Source organism: Oncorhynchus clarkii, chromosome 18, assembly GCF_045791955.1.
Source record: "Oncorhynchus clarkii lewisi isolate Uvic-CL-2024 chromosome 18, UVic_Ocla_1.0, whole genome shotgun sequence".
Taxonomy (NCBI): domain Eukaryota; kingdom Metazoa; phylum Chordata; class Actinopteri; order Salmoniformes; family Salmonidae; genus Oncorhynchus; species Oncorhynchus clarkii.
The window spans coordinates 48,201,652-48,223,329 of record NC_092164.1 but is presented as its reverse complement, the minus strand read 5'-3'; the positions used below and the strand labels follow the sequence as shown (position 1 = coordinate 48,223,329).

The window sequence follows — 21,678 nt, the reverse complement described above, 5'->3', positions numbered from 1 at the left end:
AGAGAGAGAGAGAGGGAGAGAGAGGGACAGAGAGAGAGAGAGAGAGAGAGAGAGAGAGAGAGATAGATAGAGAGAGAGAGAGGGAGAGAGAGAGGGAGAGAGAGGGAGGGAGAGTGGAAGGAGGACAGGAATCAGCCATACAGCTGTGACAGGTAGCAGGGAACATTTTGAAGGGAGAGGAATAGAGGTGATATGTACCAGGCCCTACACTAACACACTGAGAGGAGAGGAGAGAGAGAGGAAGAGGAAGAAAGTAGAGACATGGAAAGGAGAAGGAATAAAGAGGAGAGAGACAGGAAAATGGCAAGCCATTAGGGAGAGGAGAATAGTGATAGGGCTAGGAATGAAAGAAGAGATGGAGAGAGAAAGAGAGACAATGTGGGAGGAAGAGGAGGAGAAGCTGAAAGAGAAAGTGAGTTTGAGGTAGGTAGGAAGGCAGGCAGGCAGACAGTCAGACAGGCAGACCGTAAGCAGTCTTTGTCTGAAGAAACTTGGGGAGGATGAGTTGTAGGTGTGTAAACATGGCACTCCCTGCCCTTGTTATAAAGTTGTTCAAAAGGCTCTTCAGTCCTGATCTTACAGTGGGTACAACTTAACATAATCAACTCCCACGTATTGACAGTCAGATCATCTCTACGTACTGAATTAATATATGCTAATAAAGTTGTTTTCATCAGCAGCAGTTTGTCTTTGGTGAGAAAGTGAGGAGGAGGAGAAGGGGGGACTGGAAGAGGGAGAGGAGGAGGAGGGAGAGGAAGAGGGAGAGGAGGTAGAGGAAGAGAGGGAGGAGGAGGAGGGGGAGAGGAAGAGGGAGAGGAGGAGATGGAGAGGAGGAGGAGGAGGAGGGGGAGAGGGAGAGGAGGAGGGGAGAGGAAGAGGGAGAAGAGGAGGGAGAGGAGGAGGTGTAGAGGAAGAGGAGAAGGAGGTAGAGGAAGAGGGAGAGAAGAAGGAGGGGGAGATAAAGAGTAAGAGGAGGAGGGGGAGGAGAAGGGGGAGAGGAAGAGGGAGAGGAGAAGGAGGGGGAGAGAAAGAGGGAGAGGAGGAAGAGGAGGAGGAGGAGGGAGAGGAGGAGGAGGGGGGAGAGGAAGAGGGATAGGAGGAGGAGGGGGAGAGGAAGAGGGAGAGGGGGAGAGGAAGAGGGAGAGGAGGAGGAGGGGGGAGAGGAAGAGGGATAGGAGGAGGAGGAGAGGAAGAGGGAGAGGAGGAGGAGGGAGAGGAAGAGGAGGTAGAGGAAGAGGAAGAGTGAGAAGATGAGGGGGGAGAGGAAGAGGGAGAGGAGGAGGAGGAAGGGGGAGAGGAAGAGGGAGAGGAGAAGGAGGGGGAGAGAAAGAGGGAGAGGAGGAGGGGAAAGGAAGAGGGATAGGAAGAGGAGGAGAGGAAGAGGGAGAGGCGGAGGGGTGCGAGGAAGAGGGAGGAGGAGGAGGGGGGAGAGGAAGAGGGATAGGAGGAGGGGGAGAGGAAGAGGGAGAGGAGGAGGAGGGGGGAGAGGAAGAGGGATAGGAGGAAGAGGAGGAGGGAGAGGAGGAGGAGGGGGGAGAGGAAGAGGGATAGGAGGAGGGGGAGAGGAAGAGGGAGAGGGGGAGAGGAAGAGGGAGAGGAGGAGGAGGGGGGAGAGGAAGAGGGATAGGAGGAGGAGGAGAGGAAGAGGGAGAGGAGGAGGGAGAGGAAGAGGAGGTAGAGGAAGAGGAAGAGTGAGAAGATGAGGGGGGAGAGGAAGAGGGAGAGGAGGAGGAGGAAGGGGGAGAGGAAGGGAGAGGAGAAGGAGGGGGAGAGGAAGAGGGAGAGGAGAAGGAGGGGGAGAGAAAGAGGGAGAGGAGGAGGGGGAGCGGAATAGGGATAGGAAGAGGAGGAGAGGAAGAGGGTTAGGAGGGCGGAGAGGAAGAGGGATAGAAGGAGGAGGGAGAGGAAGAGGGAGAGGAGGAGGAGGAAGGGGGAGAGGAAGAGGGAGAGGAGGAAGGGAGGGAGGAAGAGGGAGAGGAGGAGGAGGGGGGAGAGGAAGAGGAGGTAGAGGAAGAGGAAGAGTGAGAAGAGGAGGGGGGGAGGAAGAGGAAGAGGGAGAGGAGGAAGGAAGAGGAGGAGGAGGGGGGAGAGGAGGAAGGGGAGAGGAGGTAGAGGGAGAGGAGGTAGAGGGAGAAGAGGAGGAGGAGAGGAAGAGAGAGTGGAGGGGGAGGAGAGGAGAGAGAGAGAGAGAGAGAGGAGGAGGGGGGAGAGGAGGAGGGAGAGGAGGAGGAGGGAGAGGAAGAGGGAGAGGAGGAGGAGGGGGGCGAGGAAGAGGGAGGAGGAGGAGGGGGGAGAGGAAGAGGGAGAGGAGGAGGAGGGGGAGGAGGAGGAGGGGGGAGAGGAAGAGGGAGAGGAGGAGGAGGAGGAGGGGGAGAGGAAGAGGGATAGGAGGAGGAGGAGGGGGAGAGGAAGAGGGAGAAGAGGAGGAGGGAGAGGAAGAGGAGGTAGAGGAAGAGGAAGAGTGAGAAGAGGGGGGGGGGGAGAGGAAGAGGGAGAGGAGGAGGGGGGAGAGGAAGAGAAAGAGGGGGGGAGAGGAAGAGAGAGAGGAGGAGGAGAGGAAGAGGGAGAGGAGAAGAGGGAGAGAGGGATGGAATGTGAAAAAGAGGAGAGAAAGGGATGGAATGTGAGATGGAGGAATATAAGTGAGACTCGGGGGAGTCAGGGAAAGAGAGACAGAGGGAGAGAGAGGGAGAGTGAGAGAGAGAGAGAGAGAGAGAGGGAGAGAGAGGGAGAGAGAGGGAGAGAGAGGGAGAGAGGGGGGGATAAAGAGAGGAGAGTGAGAGAGAGGGAGAGAGAGAGAGAGGGAAGGATAAAGAGAGGAGAGTGAGAGAAAGAGAGAAAAAAAGAGGCAGACAAAGCACCATTCGGGGAATTGCTTACCTTACAGAGGTGTGTGTGTATGTGTGTGTGTGTGTGTATGTGAGTGTGTGTGTGTGTGTGTGTGCGTGCGTGTAGGAAGTGTGTGTTCAGTATTACTGTGGATGGAGAAGCTGATGATCATTTGTTTGTTTTTAGATTGTTAACATGAAATGGCCCATCTGTTCTGGATGACTGGGCCTTCCCAGCCGGCCTGCCTGTACTCACAGCAAGGTCACACACACAGGTTGAAGTGTGTCTGTGTTTGCGTGCATGTTTGTGCGTGTGTAACGCGTGTGTGTGAGTGTGTTAAGTAAGGTGTGCACAAGTGTTTAACATTCTGTTTGACTGTGAACTTTATCCATAAAAAAGTTAAACTATCAAAACACTGCATAAATACATCTTTCATTGTATTCCTCCATATGTCGTCACTGACAGTTCAGAGAAAACTACGACTATATGACTTTCACAGTTCAGAAAATAAAGGAAACACTAACGTCTCTGTCCTTGTTCACTTCACAGTCAAAGAAAGAGGCAGACAGACAGACAGACAGACAGACAGACAGACAGACAGACAGACAGACAGACAGACAGACAGACAGACAGACAGACAGACAGAAAGGCCTTTTGAATTTAATTGAGAGCGAGAAAGAGATAGAGACAGAAAAAGAGAGAGACAGAGAGAGTGAGAGAGAGACACAGAGATAGTGAGAGAGAGACACAGAGAGAGGGACAGAGATACAGAGAGAGACACAGAGAGACAGAGAGAGACACAGAGAGAGAGAGTGACAGAGAGACAGAGAGAGACACAGAGAGAGAGTGACAGAGTGACAGAGAAACAGAGAGAGACAGAGAGAGTGACAGAGAGAGAGAGAGTGACAGAGAGAGTGAGAGAGAGACACAGAGAGAGAGTGACAGAGAGACAGAGAGAGTGAGAGTGACAGAGAGAGAGTGACAGAGAAAGTGAGAGAGAGAAAGAGAGAGAGAGTGACAGAGAGACAGAGAGTGAGAGTGACAGAGAGAGAGAGTGACATAGAGAGTGAGAGAGAGACACAGAGAGAGAGTGACAGAGAGACAGAGAGAGTAAGAGTGACAGAGAGAGAGTGACAGAGAGAGTGAGAGAGAGACACAGAGAGTGACAGAGACAGAGATAGTGAAAGAGAGACACTGTGTGTCTCTGTGTCACTGACAATACACACTACTGTACTCTGTGTCACTGACAATACACACTACTGTACTGTGTGTCACTGACAATACACACTACTGTACTCTGTGTCACTGACAATACCTACTACTGTAGTGTGTGTCACTGACAATACACACTACTGTACTGTGTGTCACTGACAATACATACTACTGTACTCTGTGTCACTGACAATACCTACTACTGTAGTGTGTGTCACTGACAATACCTACTACTGTACTCTGTGTCACTGACAATACACACTACTGTACTGTGTGTCACTGACAATTCACACTACTGTACTCTGTGTCACTGACAATACCTACTACTGTAGTGTGTGTCACTGACAATACACACTACTGTACTCTGTGTCACTGACAATACACACTACTGTACTCTGTGTCACTGACAATACCTACTACTGTAGTGTGTGTCACTGACAACACATACTACTGTACTATGTGAAACTGACAATACATAGTACTGTACTGTGTGTCGCTTCTGACGGGTGGATGGTGGGAGGAAAGAGGAGTGGAGTTGGAGGGATGGAGATGGAGGGATGGGGATGGAGGGATGGAGATGGAGGGATGGGGATGGAGGGATGGAGGGATGGAGATGGAGGGATGGGATGGAGGGATGGAGATGGAGGGATGGGGATGGAGGGATGGAGATGGAGGGATGGGGATGGAGGGATGGAGATGGAGGGATGGGATGGAGGGATGGAGATGCAGGGATGGGGATGGAGGGATGGAGATGGAGGGATGGAGATGGAGGGATGGAGATGGAGGGATGGAGGGATGGAGATGGAGGGATGGAGATGGAGGGATGGGGATGGAGGGATGGAGATGGAGGGATGGAGATGGAGGGATCAGGATGGAGGGATGGAGATGGAGGGATGGGGATGGAGGGATGGGGACGGAGGGATGGGGATGGAGGGATGGAGATGGAGGGATGGGGATGGAGATGGAGGGATGGAGATGGAGGGATGGGGATGGAGGGATGGGGATGGAGGGATGGAGATGGCGGGATGGAGATGGAGGGATGGGGATGGAGATGGAGGGATGGGGATGGAGGGATGGGGATGGAGGGATGGAGATGGAGGGATGGGGATGGAGAGATGGGGATGGAGATGGAGGGATGGAGGGATGGGGATGGAGGGATGGGGATGGAGGGATGGGGATGGAGGGATGGATAGATTCGGGGATGAAGACGAAGTCTCTGATATTAAAGCCACTCATCTTGTTCCTCCCATGGGCGAAGAAGGGAGGAGGGGAGAGGGAGAAAGAGGTAGATTCACAGTTTGATTCCCTCTCCTTCCCAATCCCCCTCTCACACTGCAATCTCAGTCAATTACATCAGTCCTATAATTCAATAGAGCTGAACAAGGAAGTGGCCTGGGAGTTCTAATTTCTTTAAAGGCATTTATCCAAACAAATTAGACAAGTTGCGACGTTAGAAAATAAGCTGCCAATGTAGAAACCACCGCTCTGTATTCCTCACCGGCCGGGGTGTGTGTATGTGTAGGCATAACAAAAGAATAAAAGACTTCTGGTAGTATTATTATCCAGTACCTGTGAAGGATAATGACAGTAGAGTATAGCAGTAATGATGTAGCTCATAGTCAATGGTTGACTGGGCTATATAACACACATAACCCCCCCCCCCATACACACACACACTTCTCCTCCCCCCCATACACACACACACACACACACTTCTCCTCCTTGAAGCTGAGGGCCACATATCCCTAATGTTTTATTTTGTCTTTTAAAGTGCCAGGGCCATTTTTCATCACCATCACTGTCAATGAAGCCTTATTCATTGTCACGCCTTAAGCCCTCTCACTCACCCTCTCTCTCTCCACACTATCTCCCCTCACCCAGCAGTGAACTCCTAAATCACCCAGGACTAGGATTGGAATATTTCACCACATAATTGGAGCTTTAACCTAATCAAGGGAGCTGAGAGAGAGAAAGCGAGAGGGGGAGAGAGAGAAAGCGAGAGGGAGAGAGAGAGAGGGGGAGAGAGAGAGAGGGAGAGAGAGAGAGCTGAGAGAGCGAGAGGGAGAGAGCTGAGGAGGAGCAACATTCAAAAGGCAAGTCAGGAACCAATTGCTTGTAATAATGAGGAAGTTCTCAGCCTGAAAGCCAACGTAATTACTAGTGATCCAGATTAAGGCTTTATCTAAGTACAGGCCTACTGCTACTGCCGTGACAGAACTGACAGCAGCATGCATCTTGCCTACATGACTTATTTAAAGCCACAGTTTTCTGTCATTGTGAAGAATGATTTTTAAATATTACATTACTGACTGACTATGGGAACTGGTTATTATTTACAAATATACACAGTTGAAGTGGGAAGTTTACATACACTTAGGTTGGAGTCATTAAAACTCGTTTTTCAACCACTCCACAAATGTCTTGTTAACAAACTATAGTTCTGGCAAGTTGAGTTAGGACATCTACTTTGTGCATGACACAAGTAATTTTTCCAACAATTGTTTACAGACAGACAGTAAAACGAGTCCTATATCGACATAACCTGAAAGGCCGTTCAGTAAGGAAGAAGCCACTGCTCCAAAACCGCCATACAAAAGCCAGACTACGGCTTGCAACTGCACATGGGGGACAAAGATCGTACTTTTTGGAGAAATGTCCTCTGGTCTGATGAATCAAAAATTGAACTGTTTGGCCATAATGACCATCATTATGTTTGGAGGAAAAAAGGGGAGGCTTGCAAGCCGAAGAACACCATCCCAACCGTGAAGCACGGGGTGGCAGCATCATGTTGTGGGGGTGCTTTGCTGCAGGAGGGACTGGTGCACTTCACAAAATAGATGGCATTATGAGGGAGGAAAATTATGTGGATATACTGTATTGAAGCAACAGTCAGAAGGAATGGGCCAAAATTCACCCAACTTATTGTGGGAAGCTTGTGGAAGGCTACCTAAAACGTTTGACCAAAGTTAAACAATTTAAAGGCAATGCAACCAAATACTAATTGAGTGTATGTAAACTTCTGACCCACTAGAAATGTGATGAAATAAATAAACGCTGAAATAAATAATTCTCTCTACTATTATTCTGACATTTCACATTCTTACAATAAAGTGGTGATCCTAACTGACCTAAAACAGGGATTTTTTACTTGGATTAAATGTCAGGATTTGTGAAAAACTGCAAATGTATTTGGCTAAGGTGTATGTAAACTTCCGACTTCAACTGTATATTTAAGTATATTTAAGGAGAGGGGCATTTCTATTTGAATTTGAAAGTGAATTGTGCTACTACTTGGTAGTGGGACATTCCTTAACTTGTGTTTTGTACAGGAAAAGGACAAGTAATCTTCAAGATAATGTAGCGCAAACTGTGAACTGATGGTAACTGTTCCCTCAGAGCTGTTGCTAACCAGGGAAAGCCTTTACAAATACTTAGAATGTGGAAGGCTTACATCACTACTGATTAACTTTAGTTATAATCTCAATGTCAAACATCCACCATAGGAATTTTTTTTAACGATTGTTACCGTTGTTATATATTTAGTTTTTTAAGAGAGGGTGTGCCAGTGCTGTGGTGTCTTCCACTTTGTTTGTTCATTAAACTGTATGAACATAGCCAGAATGATTGATAGGTGACATGAAACTCCCCCAAGCCTCCAGATAAGTTTGAGGTGTGTGTATGTGCGTGAGTTCCTACATGTCTACCACAAAATATTCCCTTGCTCTGCTCCACAACCCTCCCAACAGTACGTCATTCGCAAAGCTCCGGTGTCAATCAGTCACTACCTCACGCAGAGCTCTATCTATATGCAAGTCAGTCTATCAGTCTAAAATCAAACAGTGTTAGACACTGTCAAACTGCCTGTACAACGTTGCTATGCATAGCTGTCAATCAAACAAATCCCTATATCAACCTGCTATAAAACTATCAATCACTCAAGAACAATTTCACTATCCCACATTTACTATCTCACATTTACCTGTCAAAATGTCCTAAAACTAGCTAAGCTCTATCTATCTGGCACGGTAGTCTATCTACATACCATAGCTCAGTACATATTTGATTCTGCTATTTGGCTCAGGAGGTTTTGCTGCTCCGGGTTTCTGTGAACCTTGACCTCTGCACAGAGGGATGCTTGGGAGCAAAGAGCTGCCTCCACATCCAGGCTCAGAGACCTGTCTTATCTCTGTGTCTCTGTCGCTTGGTCTCTCTCTTTGGGTTTTGAGTTTACAAGGCATTTCACGGTACTTTGTGCATATGACATTACAACATGAAACTTTAAATTCTCTCTCTCTCGTTGTGGTATGCACAATGCTTTTTTAGACTCCTAGAGACTGAACGTTGAACCCCGTCTTCGCCTTTTCTGTTTATGGACCAAGATTATATCCTAACAAAAAAATGCATTATCTTTGGCAATGCCCAAATATTATATTCTATCCCTGTACAAGCCAGCTAGAGGCCATAACTAGCTCAATAACAAACACTCAGAACAGCGATGTGACGAATTGATCTTAAGTGGTTGAATTTCTGTCCATGTCAGAGTTTATCAGGCCTCTCTCACTCTCTGGAGGGAAGTCTCTCAGTGTAGAGAACCAAACCAACAGATCCTCCGTTGTCTGTCTGTTAACATGAGGGTGGGGAAGGAGTCGAGGGGGAGGAAGGGATGGAGGCAGTTGGGAGTGTAAGCGGTGAAAAGAAAGGAGGGAGAAAGAGAAAGAGGAAAGGCTCCAGCCTCCAAATCAACCTTGACACCTGATAGATGACTGGTGTATATAAAAACCTCAAACAGACTGACAGTCATTTACAATACTAAGCTAAGCCCTGTCGCATTGTGTATCTCTCTCTGTGTGTGTGTGTGTGTGTGTGTGTGTGTGTGTGTGTGTGTGCGTGTGTGTGTATCTGTGTGTGTGTGTATATTTGTGTGTGTGTGTGTGCGTGCATGCGTGTGTGTGTATCTGTGTGTGTGTGTGTATCTGTGTGTGTGTGTGTGTGTGTGTGTGTGTGTGTGCGTGCGTGCGTGTGTGCGTGACTGCGCAAAAATGCAAATGCTTTCCGTTTGAGTTATATTAGGTTTTATTTTCACACACACACAGAAACACACATACACACACACACACACACACACACACACACACACACACACACATATACACACACACACATACACACACACACACACACATACACGCCCGCCATTCCTCCTCCCGACCCTTTGATATACGCCACATTTATTCCACTTTTCACAAGTGTCAGGAAAGAAGGCAAGGAAACGGAAGAGAAGACGCACTCGGTCGTCCCCAAAGTCTCCACGTCTTCGTCTCTCACCCAGATTGATGTTTCCGTCCGCCGCTGCCTCTGCCTTATCTCCACACACACACACACACACACACACACGCACACGCACGCACACACGCACACACACACACACACGCACGCACACACAAACACCGAGCTCTGAAACATTTCTCTGATGTGCTTTTGATGTTTTCAGCAGCAGCAAGGCAAAGTCATCTGTTGCTGACATCTATTTTCTACTCCTCCCACCATTAGGTTTGTTGCTGCTACACTGGTGTAAACAAAATGTAGTGTTACGGGCAGAGATGAAGTTATGGATGTTCCTAACCAATAGAGTCTGGTACCAACATTATGGATGTTCCTAACCAATAGAGTCTGGTACCAACATTTTGGATCTTCCTAACCAATAGAGTCTGGTACCAACATTATGGATGTTCCTAACCAACAGGGTCTGGTACCAACATTATGGATGTTCCTAACCAATAGAATCTGGTACCAACATTATGGATGTTCCTAACCAACAGGATCTGGTACCAACATTATGGATGTTCTTAACCAACAGGGCCTGGTACCAACATTATGGATGTTCCTAACCAACAGGGTCTGGTACCAACATTATGGATGTTCCTAACAAACAGGGTCTGGTACCGACATTATGGATGTTCCTAACGAACAGGGTCTGGTACCAACATTATGGAGTTCTGTTCAATCCGTATCGCAGAAGTTCAGCATTACAGTGTGATTTAAAGGCGTTAGCAGAGACTGCATTCTCGGTAAACGCTGCATGTCAGCTCAATTGGAAAGGACCTTTACATTTCTATCAGAGTCTGTATTGCTTCAGTGATACGGATTGAATAGAGGCCCCTGTACTAACATTATGAATGGTCTATCCCCTGGTTGTAGAACAGACATTATGAATGGTCTATCCCCTGGTTGTAGAACAGACATTATGAATGGTCTATCCCCTGGTTGTAGAACAGACATTATGAATGTGCAAACAAACATCTGATCTGTAGAAGTGCATACTACATACATACTCAGAAGGTAACGTAGTAGAGATTTCTGTAATAATATTGAGTAGAATAATGCACACAGTGAACAGATAAATCCAAGATGGCGTAGCAGTAAGATGTGTTTGTTTTTGTCCCGTGTAAATATTCTTTTTTTCCTTATTTTTTTGTATACATTTCAATATATTTCAATCTCTTTTTTTCAATTTTTAAATCTACCTTCCTGCAACCCACCTCAGCCAATGTGGTAAGGATCTGCTATTTTTTAGACCTTATAACTAGACCCTCCATCAGAAGCTAGCCATCAAAAGTTATCTAGCTAATTAGCTACTAGCTATTTAGTCACTGTTAGCCACTGCTAGCGGTCTTTACCTTAAGCTCAGACAGCAGACGCTTTAGCCCTGATAGCCCGGATAATACCTGCCAGTCTGCACAGCACGACATCAGCCCTGAGCATGTCGGACTGCTTTTTTCCATTACATCACTGGATTCCTGCCGCAAGCTTTGGACCATTACACCGGATCATCGCAGCTGTTGTTGGTCCATCTGCTAGCCCCGGCCCACTAGCTTCCTGAACCCTGTGTCTCCCACTCGCCTAGCGTAGTAATCGACTACCGAACGGCTCCCTGTTTCATCTATTGCTGCTCATTGGACCCCATGATCACTCGGCTATCCAGCCGATGCCTGCTGGACTATTCATTAACACGATAGTTCATTTTGTTTATCTGTCGGCCCCAGCCTTGAACTCAGGCCCTGTGTGTAGCTAACTGACCCTCTCTGCCCATTCATCGCCATTTACCCGTTGTAGATGTCTTAGCTGTGTACCTGTTGTTGTCTTACCCGTTGTTGTCTTAGCTCTCCCAATCAACACCTGTGATTGCTTTATGCCTCTCTCTAATGTCAATATGCCTTGTATACTGTTGTTTAGGGTAGCTCTCATTGTTTTATTGTGTTGTGGAACCCCTAGTCCCGCTCAACATGCCTCAGATAGCCCCCTTGTCCCACCCCCCACATATGCGGAGACCGCACCTAGCGGAGACCGCGCCTCCAGATATGCAACCTCTCTCATCCTCACTCAATGCCTAGGTTTACCTCCACTGTACTCACACCCTACCATGCCCTTGTCTGTACATTATGCCCTGAATCTATCCTACCACTCCCAGAAGTCTGCTCCTTTTACTCTGTTCCAAACGCATTAGATGACCAGTTCTTATAGCCTTTAACTGTACCCTCATCCTACTCCTCCTCTGTTCCTCTTTGTGATGTAGAGGTTAACCCAGGCCCTGTGTGTCCCCAGGCACTCTCATTTGTTTACTTCTGTAACAGTAAAAGCCTTGGGTTCATGCATGTTAACATTAGAAACCTCCTCCCTAAGTTTTTTTTATTCACTGCTTTAGCACACTCCACCAACCCTGATGTGCTTGCAGTGTCTGAATCCTGGCATGAGAAGGCCACCAAAAATTCTGAAATTTCCATCCTCAACTACAACATTTTCCGTCAAGATAGAACTGCTAAAGGGGGCGGAGTTGCAATCTACTGTCGAGATAGCCTGCAGAGTTCTGTCATACTATCCAGGTCTATGCCCAAACAGTTCGAGATTCTACTTTTAAAAATCTATCTCTCCAGAAATAAGTCCCTCACTGTTTCCGCTTGTTATAGACCCCCCTCAGCTCCCAGCTGTGCCCTGGACACCATATGTATATTGATTGACCCCCATCTATCGTCAGAGTTCGTACTGTTAGGTGACCTAAACTGGGATATGCTTCACACCCCGGCAGTCCTACAATCTAAGCTAGATGCCCTCAATCTCACACAAATTATCAAGGAACCTACCAGGTACAACCCCAAATCCGTAAACATGGGCATCCCTACAAATCAGCTGGGCTAATCTGGAGCCTCTCTTCCTAAAATTATCTGCCGACATTGTTGCAACCCCTATTACTACCTCTCTTTCGAATCGTCTGAGATTCCTAAAGATTGGAAAGCTGCCGCGGTCATCTATGTGGGTGCCACAGGGTTAAATTCTTGGGCTGACTCTTTTCTCTGTGTATATCAATGATGTCGTTCTTGCTGCGGGTGATTCCCTGATCCACCTCTATACAGACAACACCATTCTGTATACTTCTGGCCCTTCTTTGGACACTGTGTGAACAAACCTCCAAACAAGCTCCAATGCCATACAACACTCCTTCCGTGGCCTCCAACTGCTCTTAAATGCTAGTAAAACTAAATGCATGCTCTTCAACCGATCACTGCCAGCACCCGCCTGCCCGACTAGCATCACTACTCTGGACGGTTCTGACTTATGTGGACAACTATAAATACCTAGGTGTCTGTCTAGACTGTAAACTCTCCTTCCAGATTCACATTAAGCATCTCCAATCCAAAATTAAATCTAGAATCGGCTTCGTATATCGCAACAAAGCCTCCTTCACTCATGCTGCCAAGCATACCCTCGAAAAACTGACTATCCTACCGAATCTTGACTTCGGCGATGTCATTTACAAAATAGCCTCCAACACTCTACTCAGCAAATTGGATACAGTCTATCATAGTCCCATCCATTTTGTCACCAAAGCCCCATATATTACCCACCACTGTGACCTGTATGCTCTCGATGGCTGGTCCTCACTTCATATTCGTCGCCAAACCCACTGGCTCCAGGTCATCTATAAGTCTTTGCCAGGTAAAGCTCCACCTTATCTCAGCTCACTGGTCACCGTAGCAACACCCACTTGTAGCACGCACTCCAGCAGGTATATTTCACTGGTCATCCCCAAAGCCAACACCCCCTTTGGCCGCCTTCCCTTCCAGTTCTCTGCTGCCAATGGCTGGAATGAATTGCAAAAATCACTGAGGTATCTCCCTCACTAACTTTAAGCATTAGCTGTCCGAGCAGCTTACTGATCGCTGCAGCTGTACACAGCCCATCTATAAATAGCCCATCCAACCAACTACCTACCTCATCCCCATATTTGATTTAGTTTTTCTGCTCTTTTGCACACCAGTATTTCTACTTGCACATCCTCATCTGCACATCTATCACTCCAGTGTTAATTGATAAATTGTAATTACTTCGCCACTTTGGCCTATTTATTGCCTTACCTCCTTTCTTCATTTGCACACACTGTATACAGATGTTTCTATTGTGTTATTGACTGTACATTTGTTTATCCCATGTGTAACTCTGTGTTGTTGTTTTTGTCGCACTGCTTTGCTTTATCTTGGCCAAGTCGCAATTGTAAATGAGAACTTGTTCTCAACTGGCCTACTGGTTAATGAAAAAAAGGTGAAGTAAAATAAAAACAAATAGGCTGGAAGCAGCACAGGCTCAGCAGCAGAGCACAGGACCACTGTGCAGTTGTGGAACCTATCAAGGCTCTCTAAAGACTAGCGTAGAATGTCTATCTTCTCATGACACTCTCCAGATATTGATCATCAGTTGACATGAAGCACCTGCCCTAAAGACTGCTCCTAACCTACTTTGATTGTCATGGATTTCCATTCTAAATCTATCCAACCGTCCTGGAATTGCATGGACAGGAGAAGTTATTGAGTTGTGTTGGGGAGGATTTATCTTATAATTGAGTTCTGGCTACTGCATTAGAGGGGGATTTGCAGTACAGTACAATGGATCGATTTCCTTTGTGGGCTCCGCCAGTCAGAAGTACACTATCACACAAAATGAAACAGACAGTGTGTCAACAGAGGGTTAGAGATACATGCTTGTGGTGTGCGTCAGTGGGACATGTAGACAATAATCTATCGATGTCTGAGTTAGTCAGACCTCACTACACTGACATTGATGCAAACTGTGCCTGGAGAGTTAACTACAACTAAAGATAAGTGTGTCTGTGTGCATGCTAATCTCCTGTGGTTGTGCCCTTGAGCAAACCTCGAAACTGCAACGTGGCTGACCCTGGCTTCCAACCCCTCAGGGTCTGTGTGAGAATTTCTCGAGGGGTTGAGTTACGAATTTCTGTGATCTGAAAATGACAATATCCTGTAGTATACTTCTATTCTATTCTCTGTGTGGGTGTGTCTCTGTGTGTGTCTGCCTGTGTGCTACAGTACTAACCGTGGTGTATTTCCCCAGCTGGCAGAGCGATGGGAAGGTCTCCTGATGAGCCTTGCGTATCTTCTCTATGATGGCCTCTTGTTCTGCACTCAGCTCGTAGTTCTCTGTCAGCTCTGGCTTGGGACTCTCCTTCTTCTTCTTATTGCGGTCGTTCCGGACAGCTGAGAGAGGGGAAAAGAAAGGAATGGGAAAAGGTTAACTAACAAATGTCAACAATAAAAAGTTAATTGAAGCCTAAAAAGCATCCTACACATTTTGGACATATCAACCATTCAGCACAGTGTTGGCATTAGGCTGCATTTGTATTTGTATTTATTATGGATCCCCATTAGTTCCTGAAAAAGCAGCAGCTACTCTTCCTGGGGTCCAGCAAAATGAAGGCAGTTAAAGGCAGTTATTAGTGAGCTACTCATATTCACAACGTGTGTGATTTAAGATGTGAGTTGTCTGGAATTGCACACTGTACTAAAATATACAACACCACTTACGACAAGGAGACTGAGTCCATGCAGTAACTTTCTTCTGCCATGACAACTGTGTATTTAAGCACACAGTATCTATCTTCAGCAACACCAGCCACAGAACACAAATGGTTAAACTCTCTGTCTTTCTCTGTCAGCTTAGTGTCATCACTGCACAAGATTAAAGCGACAATATGTAACTTTTTGGGCGACCTGACCAAATGTACATTGAAACGTTATAGATTTGTCATTCTAATTGAAAGCAAGTCTAAGAAGCGGTAGATCTGTTCCATGTGCACTATTTCTATGCTTCCCATTCTTAAGTTTAGTTTTAAACTTTTGGTTTGGTACACCAGCTTCAAACAGCCGTAAATACAATATTTTAGGTTATTTAAAATATATTTCACAGCAGTTTAGATGGTACATGATTCTCTACACTATACTTGCTTGTTTTGTCACATAAACTGACATTTTAGCAACCAGGAAATGGAGGAGGGATTTTTGCATAGTTCATCATCAAAGTGTATAAAAAAGGCAGCTAGAGCTTCAGAACAACAGTGTTTAATTTGGCCAGGCGTTATCTCAACACGATGAAAGAGGCTGATCTTCTGACGGCCCTGGCATCGTCTCAGAGTAGCGCCCACTGGTGATTGTTGTGGCAACCCCGAGGGCAGTTCCATGTGATGGCGTGTTTATGTGTGGAGGCTGTTGGGATTCGGTGTGCGTTTGTGTGCGTTCTGACAAGGAGGTTGAGATGTTCCTTTCCTTCCTCATCTTCTCTCATTCAATGAGAGAGCAGGAGAGAAACAGCAACATCAAGGTCAACTCTCTAACCACTGAGGCACGTACATGGAGAGAGAGACAGAGCCACTCAGAGAGAGAGAGAGACAGAGACAATCAGAGAGAGAGAGACAGAGAGCAGAATTAGGCTGATACTCGCTAATTAACAAAATCCAGAAAAGAGCCGTTAAATTCTACAACCACCTAAAAGGAAGCGATTCCCAAACCTTCCATAACAAAGCCATCACCTACAGAGAAGAGTCCCCTAATCAAGTTGGTCCTGGGACTCAAACAGACCCCATAGAGCACCCTGGACAGCAACACAACTAGACCCAACCACATCATGAGAAAACAAAAAGATAATTACTTGACACATTGGAAAGAATTAACAAAAAACAGAGCAAACTAGAATGCTATTTGGCCCTAAACAGAGAGCACACACCTGACCACTGTGACTGACCCAAACTTAAGGAAAGCTTCTCGTGTTGCCACAAGACAAGGGCAAGGGCAACCAGCGAAGAACAAACACCACTGTAAATACAACCCATATTTATGTTTATTTATTTTCCCATTTCTGCTTCAACTATTTGCACATCTTTACAACACTGTATATATACATATTTGTAATGTCTTTATTATTTTGGAACTTCTGTGAGTGTAATGTTTACTGTACATTGTTAGTGTTTATTTAACTTTTGTGTATTATCTACTTCACTTGCAATGTTAACATATGTTTCCCATGCCAATAAAGCCCTTAAATTGAATTGAGATACACAGTGAGAGAGAGAGAGAGAGAGACAGAGAGAGAGAGAGAGAAACACAGAAACACAAAGAGAGAGAGAGCGAGAGAGACAGACACAAAGAGAGAGAGAGAGAGACAGAGAAACAGAAAGAGCAGCTCAGCTGAAGGACCGAGAGAGAGAAACAGTAAAAGAGAAGGGGGGAGAGAGAGAAACAGTAAAAGAGAAGGGGGAGAGAGAGAGAAACAGTAAAAGAGAAGTGGAGAGAGAGAAACAGTAAAAGAGAAGGGGGAGAGAGAGAAACAGTAAAAGAGAAGGGGAGAGAGAGAAACAGTAAAAGAGAAGGAGGGAGAGAGAAACAGTAAAAGAGAAGGGGGGAGAGAGAGAAACAGTAAAAGAGAAGGGGGAGAGAGAGAAACAGTAAAAGAGAAGGGGAGAGAGAGAGAAACAGTAAAAGAGAAGGGGAGAGAGAGAGAAACAGTAAAAGAGAAGGGGAGAGAGAGAGAAACAGTAAAAGAGAAGGAGGGAGAGAGAAACAGTAAAAGAGAAGGGGGGAGAGAGAGAAACAGTAAAATAGAAGGGGGGAGAGAGAGAAACAGTAAAATAGAAGGGGGAGAGAGAGAAACAGTAAAAGAGAAGGGGAGAGAGAGAAACAGTAAAAGAGAAGGGGAGAGAGAGAAACAGTAAAAGAGAAGGGGAAAGAGAGAGAAACAGTAAAAGAGAAGTGGGAGAGAGAGAGAGAGAAACAGTAAAAGAGAAGGGGGGAGAGAGAGAAACAGTAAAAGAGAAGGGGGAGAGAGAGAAACAGTAAAAGAGAAGGGGGAGAGAGAGAAACAGTAAAAGAGAAGAGAGGTAAAAGAGAGAGAGAGAAACAGTAAAAGAGAAGGGGGGAGAGAGAGAAACAGTAAAAGAGAAGGGGGGAGAGAGAAACAGTAAAAGAGAAGGGGAAAGAGAGAAACAGTAAAAGAGAAGGGGAAAGAGAGAAACAGTAAAAGAGAAGGGGAGAGAGAGAAACAGTAAAAGAGAAGGGGAAAGAGAGAAACAGTAAAAGAGAAGGGGAGAGAGAGAAACAGTAAAAGAGAAGGGGGGAGAGAGAAACAGTAAAAGAGAAGGGGAAAGAGAGAAACAGTAAAAGAGAAGGGGAGAGAGAGAGAGAAACAGTAAAAGAGAAGGGGGAGAGAGAGAGAAACAGTAAAAGAGAAGGGGGGAGAGAGAGAGAAACAGTAAAAGAGAAGGGGAGAGAGAGAAACAGTAAAAGAGAAGGGGGGAGAGAGAGAAACAGTAAAAGAGAAGGGGGAGAGAGAAACAGTAAAAGAGAAGTGGAGAGAGAGAGAGAAACAGTAAAAGAGAAGGGAGAGAGAGAGAAACAGTAAAAGAGAAGGGGAGAGAGAGAAACAGTAAAAGAGAAGGGGGGAGAGAGAGAAACAGTAAAAGAGAAGGGGAGAGAGAGAAACAGTAAAAGAGAAGGGGGGAGAGAGAGAAAGAGTAAAAGAGAAGGGGGGAGAGAGAGAAACAGTAAAAGAGAAGGGGGAGAGAGAGAAACAGTAAAAGAGAAGGGGGGAGAGAGAGAGAAACAGTAAAAGAGAAGGGGGGAGAGAGGGGAGAGAGAGAAACAGTAAAAGAGAAGGGGATAGAGAGAAACAGTAAAAGAGAAGGGGAGAGAGAGAAACAGTAAAAGAGAAGGGGAGAGAGAGAAACAGTAAAAGAGAAGGGGGAGAGAGAGAAACAGTAAAAGAGAAGGGGGAGAGAGAGAAACAGTAAAAGAGAAGGGGAGAGAGAGAAACAGTAAAAGAGAAGGGGAGAGAGAGAAACAGTAAAAGAGAAGGGGAGAGAGAGAAACAGTAAAAGAGAAGGGGGGAGAGAGAGAAACAGTAAAAGAGAAGGGGGGAGAGAGAGAGAAACAGTAAAAGAGAAGGGGGGAGAGAGAGAAACAGTAAAAGAGAAGGGGGAGAGAGAGAAACAGTAAAAGAGAAGGGGAGAGAGAGAAACAGTAAAAGAGAAGGGGGGAGAGAGAGAAACAGTAAAAGAGAAGGGGGGAGAGAGAGAGAAACAGTAAAAGAGAAGGGGGGAGAGAGAGAAACAGTAAAAGAGAAGTGGGAGAGAGAGAGAAACAGTAAAAGAGAAGGGAAGAGAGAGAGAAACAGTAAAAGAGAAGGGGGGAGAGAGAGAAACATTAAAAGAGAAGGGGGGAGAGAGAGAAACAGTAAAAGAGAAGGGGGAGAGAGAGAAACAGTAAAAGAGAAGGGGAGAGAGAGAGAAACAGTAAAAGAGAAGGGGAGAGAGAGAAACAGTAAAAGAGAAGGGGGGAGAGAGAAACAGTAAAAGAGAAGGGGAGAGAGAGATAAACAGTAAAAGAGAAGGGGAAAGAGAGAGAAACATGAAAAAGAGAAGTGGAGAGAAGAAGAGAAACAGTAAAAGAGAAGGGGAGAGAGAGAGAAACAGTAAAAGAGAAGGGGGAGAGAGAAACAGTAAAAGAGAAGGGGGGAGAGAAAGAAACAGTAAAAGAGAAGGGGGAGAGAAAAACAGTAAAAGAGAAGGGGGGAGAGAAAGAAACAGTAAAAGAGAAGGGGGAGAGAGAAACAGTAAAAGATAAGGGGGGAGAGAGAAACAGTAAAAGAGAAGGGGGAGAGAGAAACAGTAAAAGATAAGGGGGGAGAGAGAAACAGTAAAAGAGAAGGGGGGAGAGAAAGAAACAGTAAAAGAGAAGGGGGGAGAGAGAAACAGTAAAAGATAAGGGGGGAGAGAGAGAAACAGTAAAAGAGAAGGGGGAGAGAGAGAAACAGTAAAAGAGAAGGGGAGAGAGAGAAACAGTAAAAGAGAAGGGGGAGAGAGAGAAACAGTAAAAGAGAAGGGGGGAGAGAGAGAAACAGTAAAAGAGAAGGGGGGAGAGAGAGAAACAGTAAAAGAGAAGGGGGAGAGAAAAACAGTAAAAGAGAAGGGGATAGAGAGAGAAACAGTAAAAGAGAAGGGGAGAGAGAGAGAAACAGTAAAAGAGAAGGGGGAGAGAGAGAGAAACAGTAAAAGAGAAGGGGGAGAGAGAGAGAAACAGTAAAAGAGAAGGGGGGAGAGAGAAACAGTAAAAGAGAAGGGGAGAGAGAGAGAGAAACAGTAAAAGAGAAGGGGGAGAGAGAAACAGTAAAAGAGTAGGGGAGAGAGAGAGAGAAACAGTAAAAGTGAAGGGGGAGAGAGAGAAACAGTAAAAGAGAAGGGGGAGAGAGAAACAGTAAAAGAGAAGTGGAGAGAGAGAGAGAAACAGTAAAAGAAAAGGGAGAGAGAGAGAAACAGTAAAAGAGAAGGGGAGAGAGAAACAGTAAAAGAGAAGGGGGGAGAGCGAAACAGTAAAATAGAAGGGGGGAGAGAGAGAAACAGTAAAAGAGAAGGGGAGAGAGAGATAAACAGTTAAAGAGAAGGGGGGAGAGAGAAACAGTAAAAGAGAAGGGGGGAGAGAGAGAAACAGTAAAAGAGAAGGGGGGAGAGAGAGAAACAGTAAAAGAGAAGGGGAGAGAGAGAAAGAGTAAAAGAGAAGGAGAGAGAGAGAAACAGTAAAAGAGAAGGGGAGAAAGAGAAACAGTAAAAGAGAAGGGGAGAGAGAGAAACAGTAAAAGAGAAGGGGGAGAGAGAGATAAACAGTTAAAGAGAAGGGGGAGACAGAGATAAACAGTAAAAGAGAAGGGGGAGAGAGAGAAACAGTAAAAGAGAAGGGGAGAGAGAGAAACAGTAAAAGAGAAGGGGAGAGAGAGAAACAGTAAAAGAGAAGGAGAGAGAGAGAAACAGTAAAAGAGAAGGGGGAGAGAGAGAAACAGTAAAAGAGAAGGGAGAGAGAGAGAAACAGTAAAAGAGAAGGGGAGAGAGAGAAACAGTAAAAGAGAAGGGGGGAATGAGAAACAGTAAAAGAGAAGGGGAGAGAGAGAAACAGTAAAAGAGAAGGGGAGAGAGAGATAAACAGTAAAAGAGAAGGGGAGAGAGAGAGAAACAGTAAAAGAGAAGTGGAGAGAGAGAGAGAAACAGTAAAAGAGAAGGGGGGAGAGAGAGAGAAACAGTAAAAGAGAAGGGGGAGAGAGAGAAACAGTAAAAGAGAAGGGGAGAGAGAGAAACAGTAAAAGAGAAGGGGGAGAGAGAGAGAAACAGTAAAAGAGAAGGGGGGAGAGAGAGAAACAGTAAAAGAGAAGGGGGGAGAGAGAAACAGTAAAAGATAAGGGGGGAGAGAGAGAAACAGTAAAAGAGAAGGGGGAGAGAGAGAAACAGTAAAAGAGAAGGGGAGAGAGAGAAACAGTAAAAGAGAAGGGGGAGAGAGAGAAACAGTAAAAAAGAAGGGGAGAGAGAGAGAAACAGTAAAAGAGAAGGGGAGAGAGAGAAACAGTAAAAGAGAAGGGGGGAGAGAGAGAGAAACAGTAAAAGAGAAGGGGGGAGAGAGAGAAACAGTAAAAGAGAAGGGGGGAGAGAGAAACAGTAAAAGAGAAGGGGAGAGAGGGAAACAGTAAAAGAGAAGGGGAGAGAGAGAGAGAAACAGTAAAAGAGAAGGGGGAGAGAGAAACAGTAAAAGAGAAGGGGGGAGAGAGAGAAACAGTAAAAGAGAAGGGGAGAGAGAGAGAAACAGTAAAAGAGAAGGGGGGAGAGAGAGAGAAACAATAAAAGAGAAGGGGAGAGAGAGAAACAGTAAAAGAGAAGGGGGGAGAGAGAGAAACAGTGAAAGAGAAGTGGGAGAGAGAGAGAAACAGTAAAAGAGAAGGGGGAGAGAGAGAGAAACAGTAAAAGAGAAGGGGGAGAGAGAGAGAAAGAGTAAAAGAGAAGGGGGAGAGAGAGAAACAGTAAAAGAGAAGGGGGGAGAGAGAGAGAAACAGTAAAAGAGAAGGGGGAGAGAGAGAAACAGTAAAAGAGAAGGGGGAGAGAGAGAAACAGTAAAAGAGAAGGGGAGAGAGAGAAACAGTAAAAGAGAAGGGGGGAGAGAGAGAGAAACAGTAAAAGAGAAGGGGGGAGAGAGATAAACAGTAAAAGAGAAGGGGGAGAGAGAAACAGTAAAAGATAAGGGGGGAGAGAGAGAAACAGTAAAAGAGAAGGGGGAGAGAGAGAAACAGTAAAAGAGAAGGGGAGAGAGAGAAACAGTAAAAGAGAAGGGGAGAGAGAGAGAGAAACAGTAAAAGAGAAGGGGGAGAGAGAGAAACAGTAAAAGAGAAGTGGAGAGAGAGAAACAGTAATAGAGAAGGGGGAGAGAGAGAAACAGTAAAAGAGAAGGGGGGAGAGAGAGAAACAGTAAAAGAGAAGGGGAGAGAGAG

At 45.8% G+C, this 21,678-nt stretch overlaps 1 protein-coding gene across 1 annotated transcript in view; it reads right to left on the bottom strand.

Annotated features, from left to right (window-relative positions):
* LOC139373588 (retinoic acid receptor beta-like) overlaps window positions 1-21,678 on the bottom strand; it is a 173,058-nt gene that overhangs the window by 14,734 nt on the left and 136,646 nt on the right. Inside the window, exon 4 of the mRNA XM_071114263.1 lies at window positions 14,425-14,585. Within this exon, the coding sequence (XP_070970364.1) occupies window positions 14,425-14,585 (161 nt within the window). The remainder of the gene's footprint in view (window positions 1-14,424; window positions 14,586-21,678) is intronic.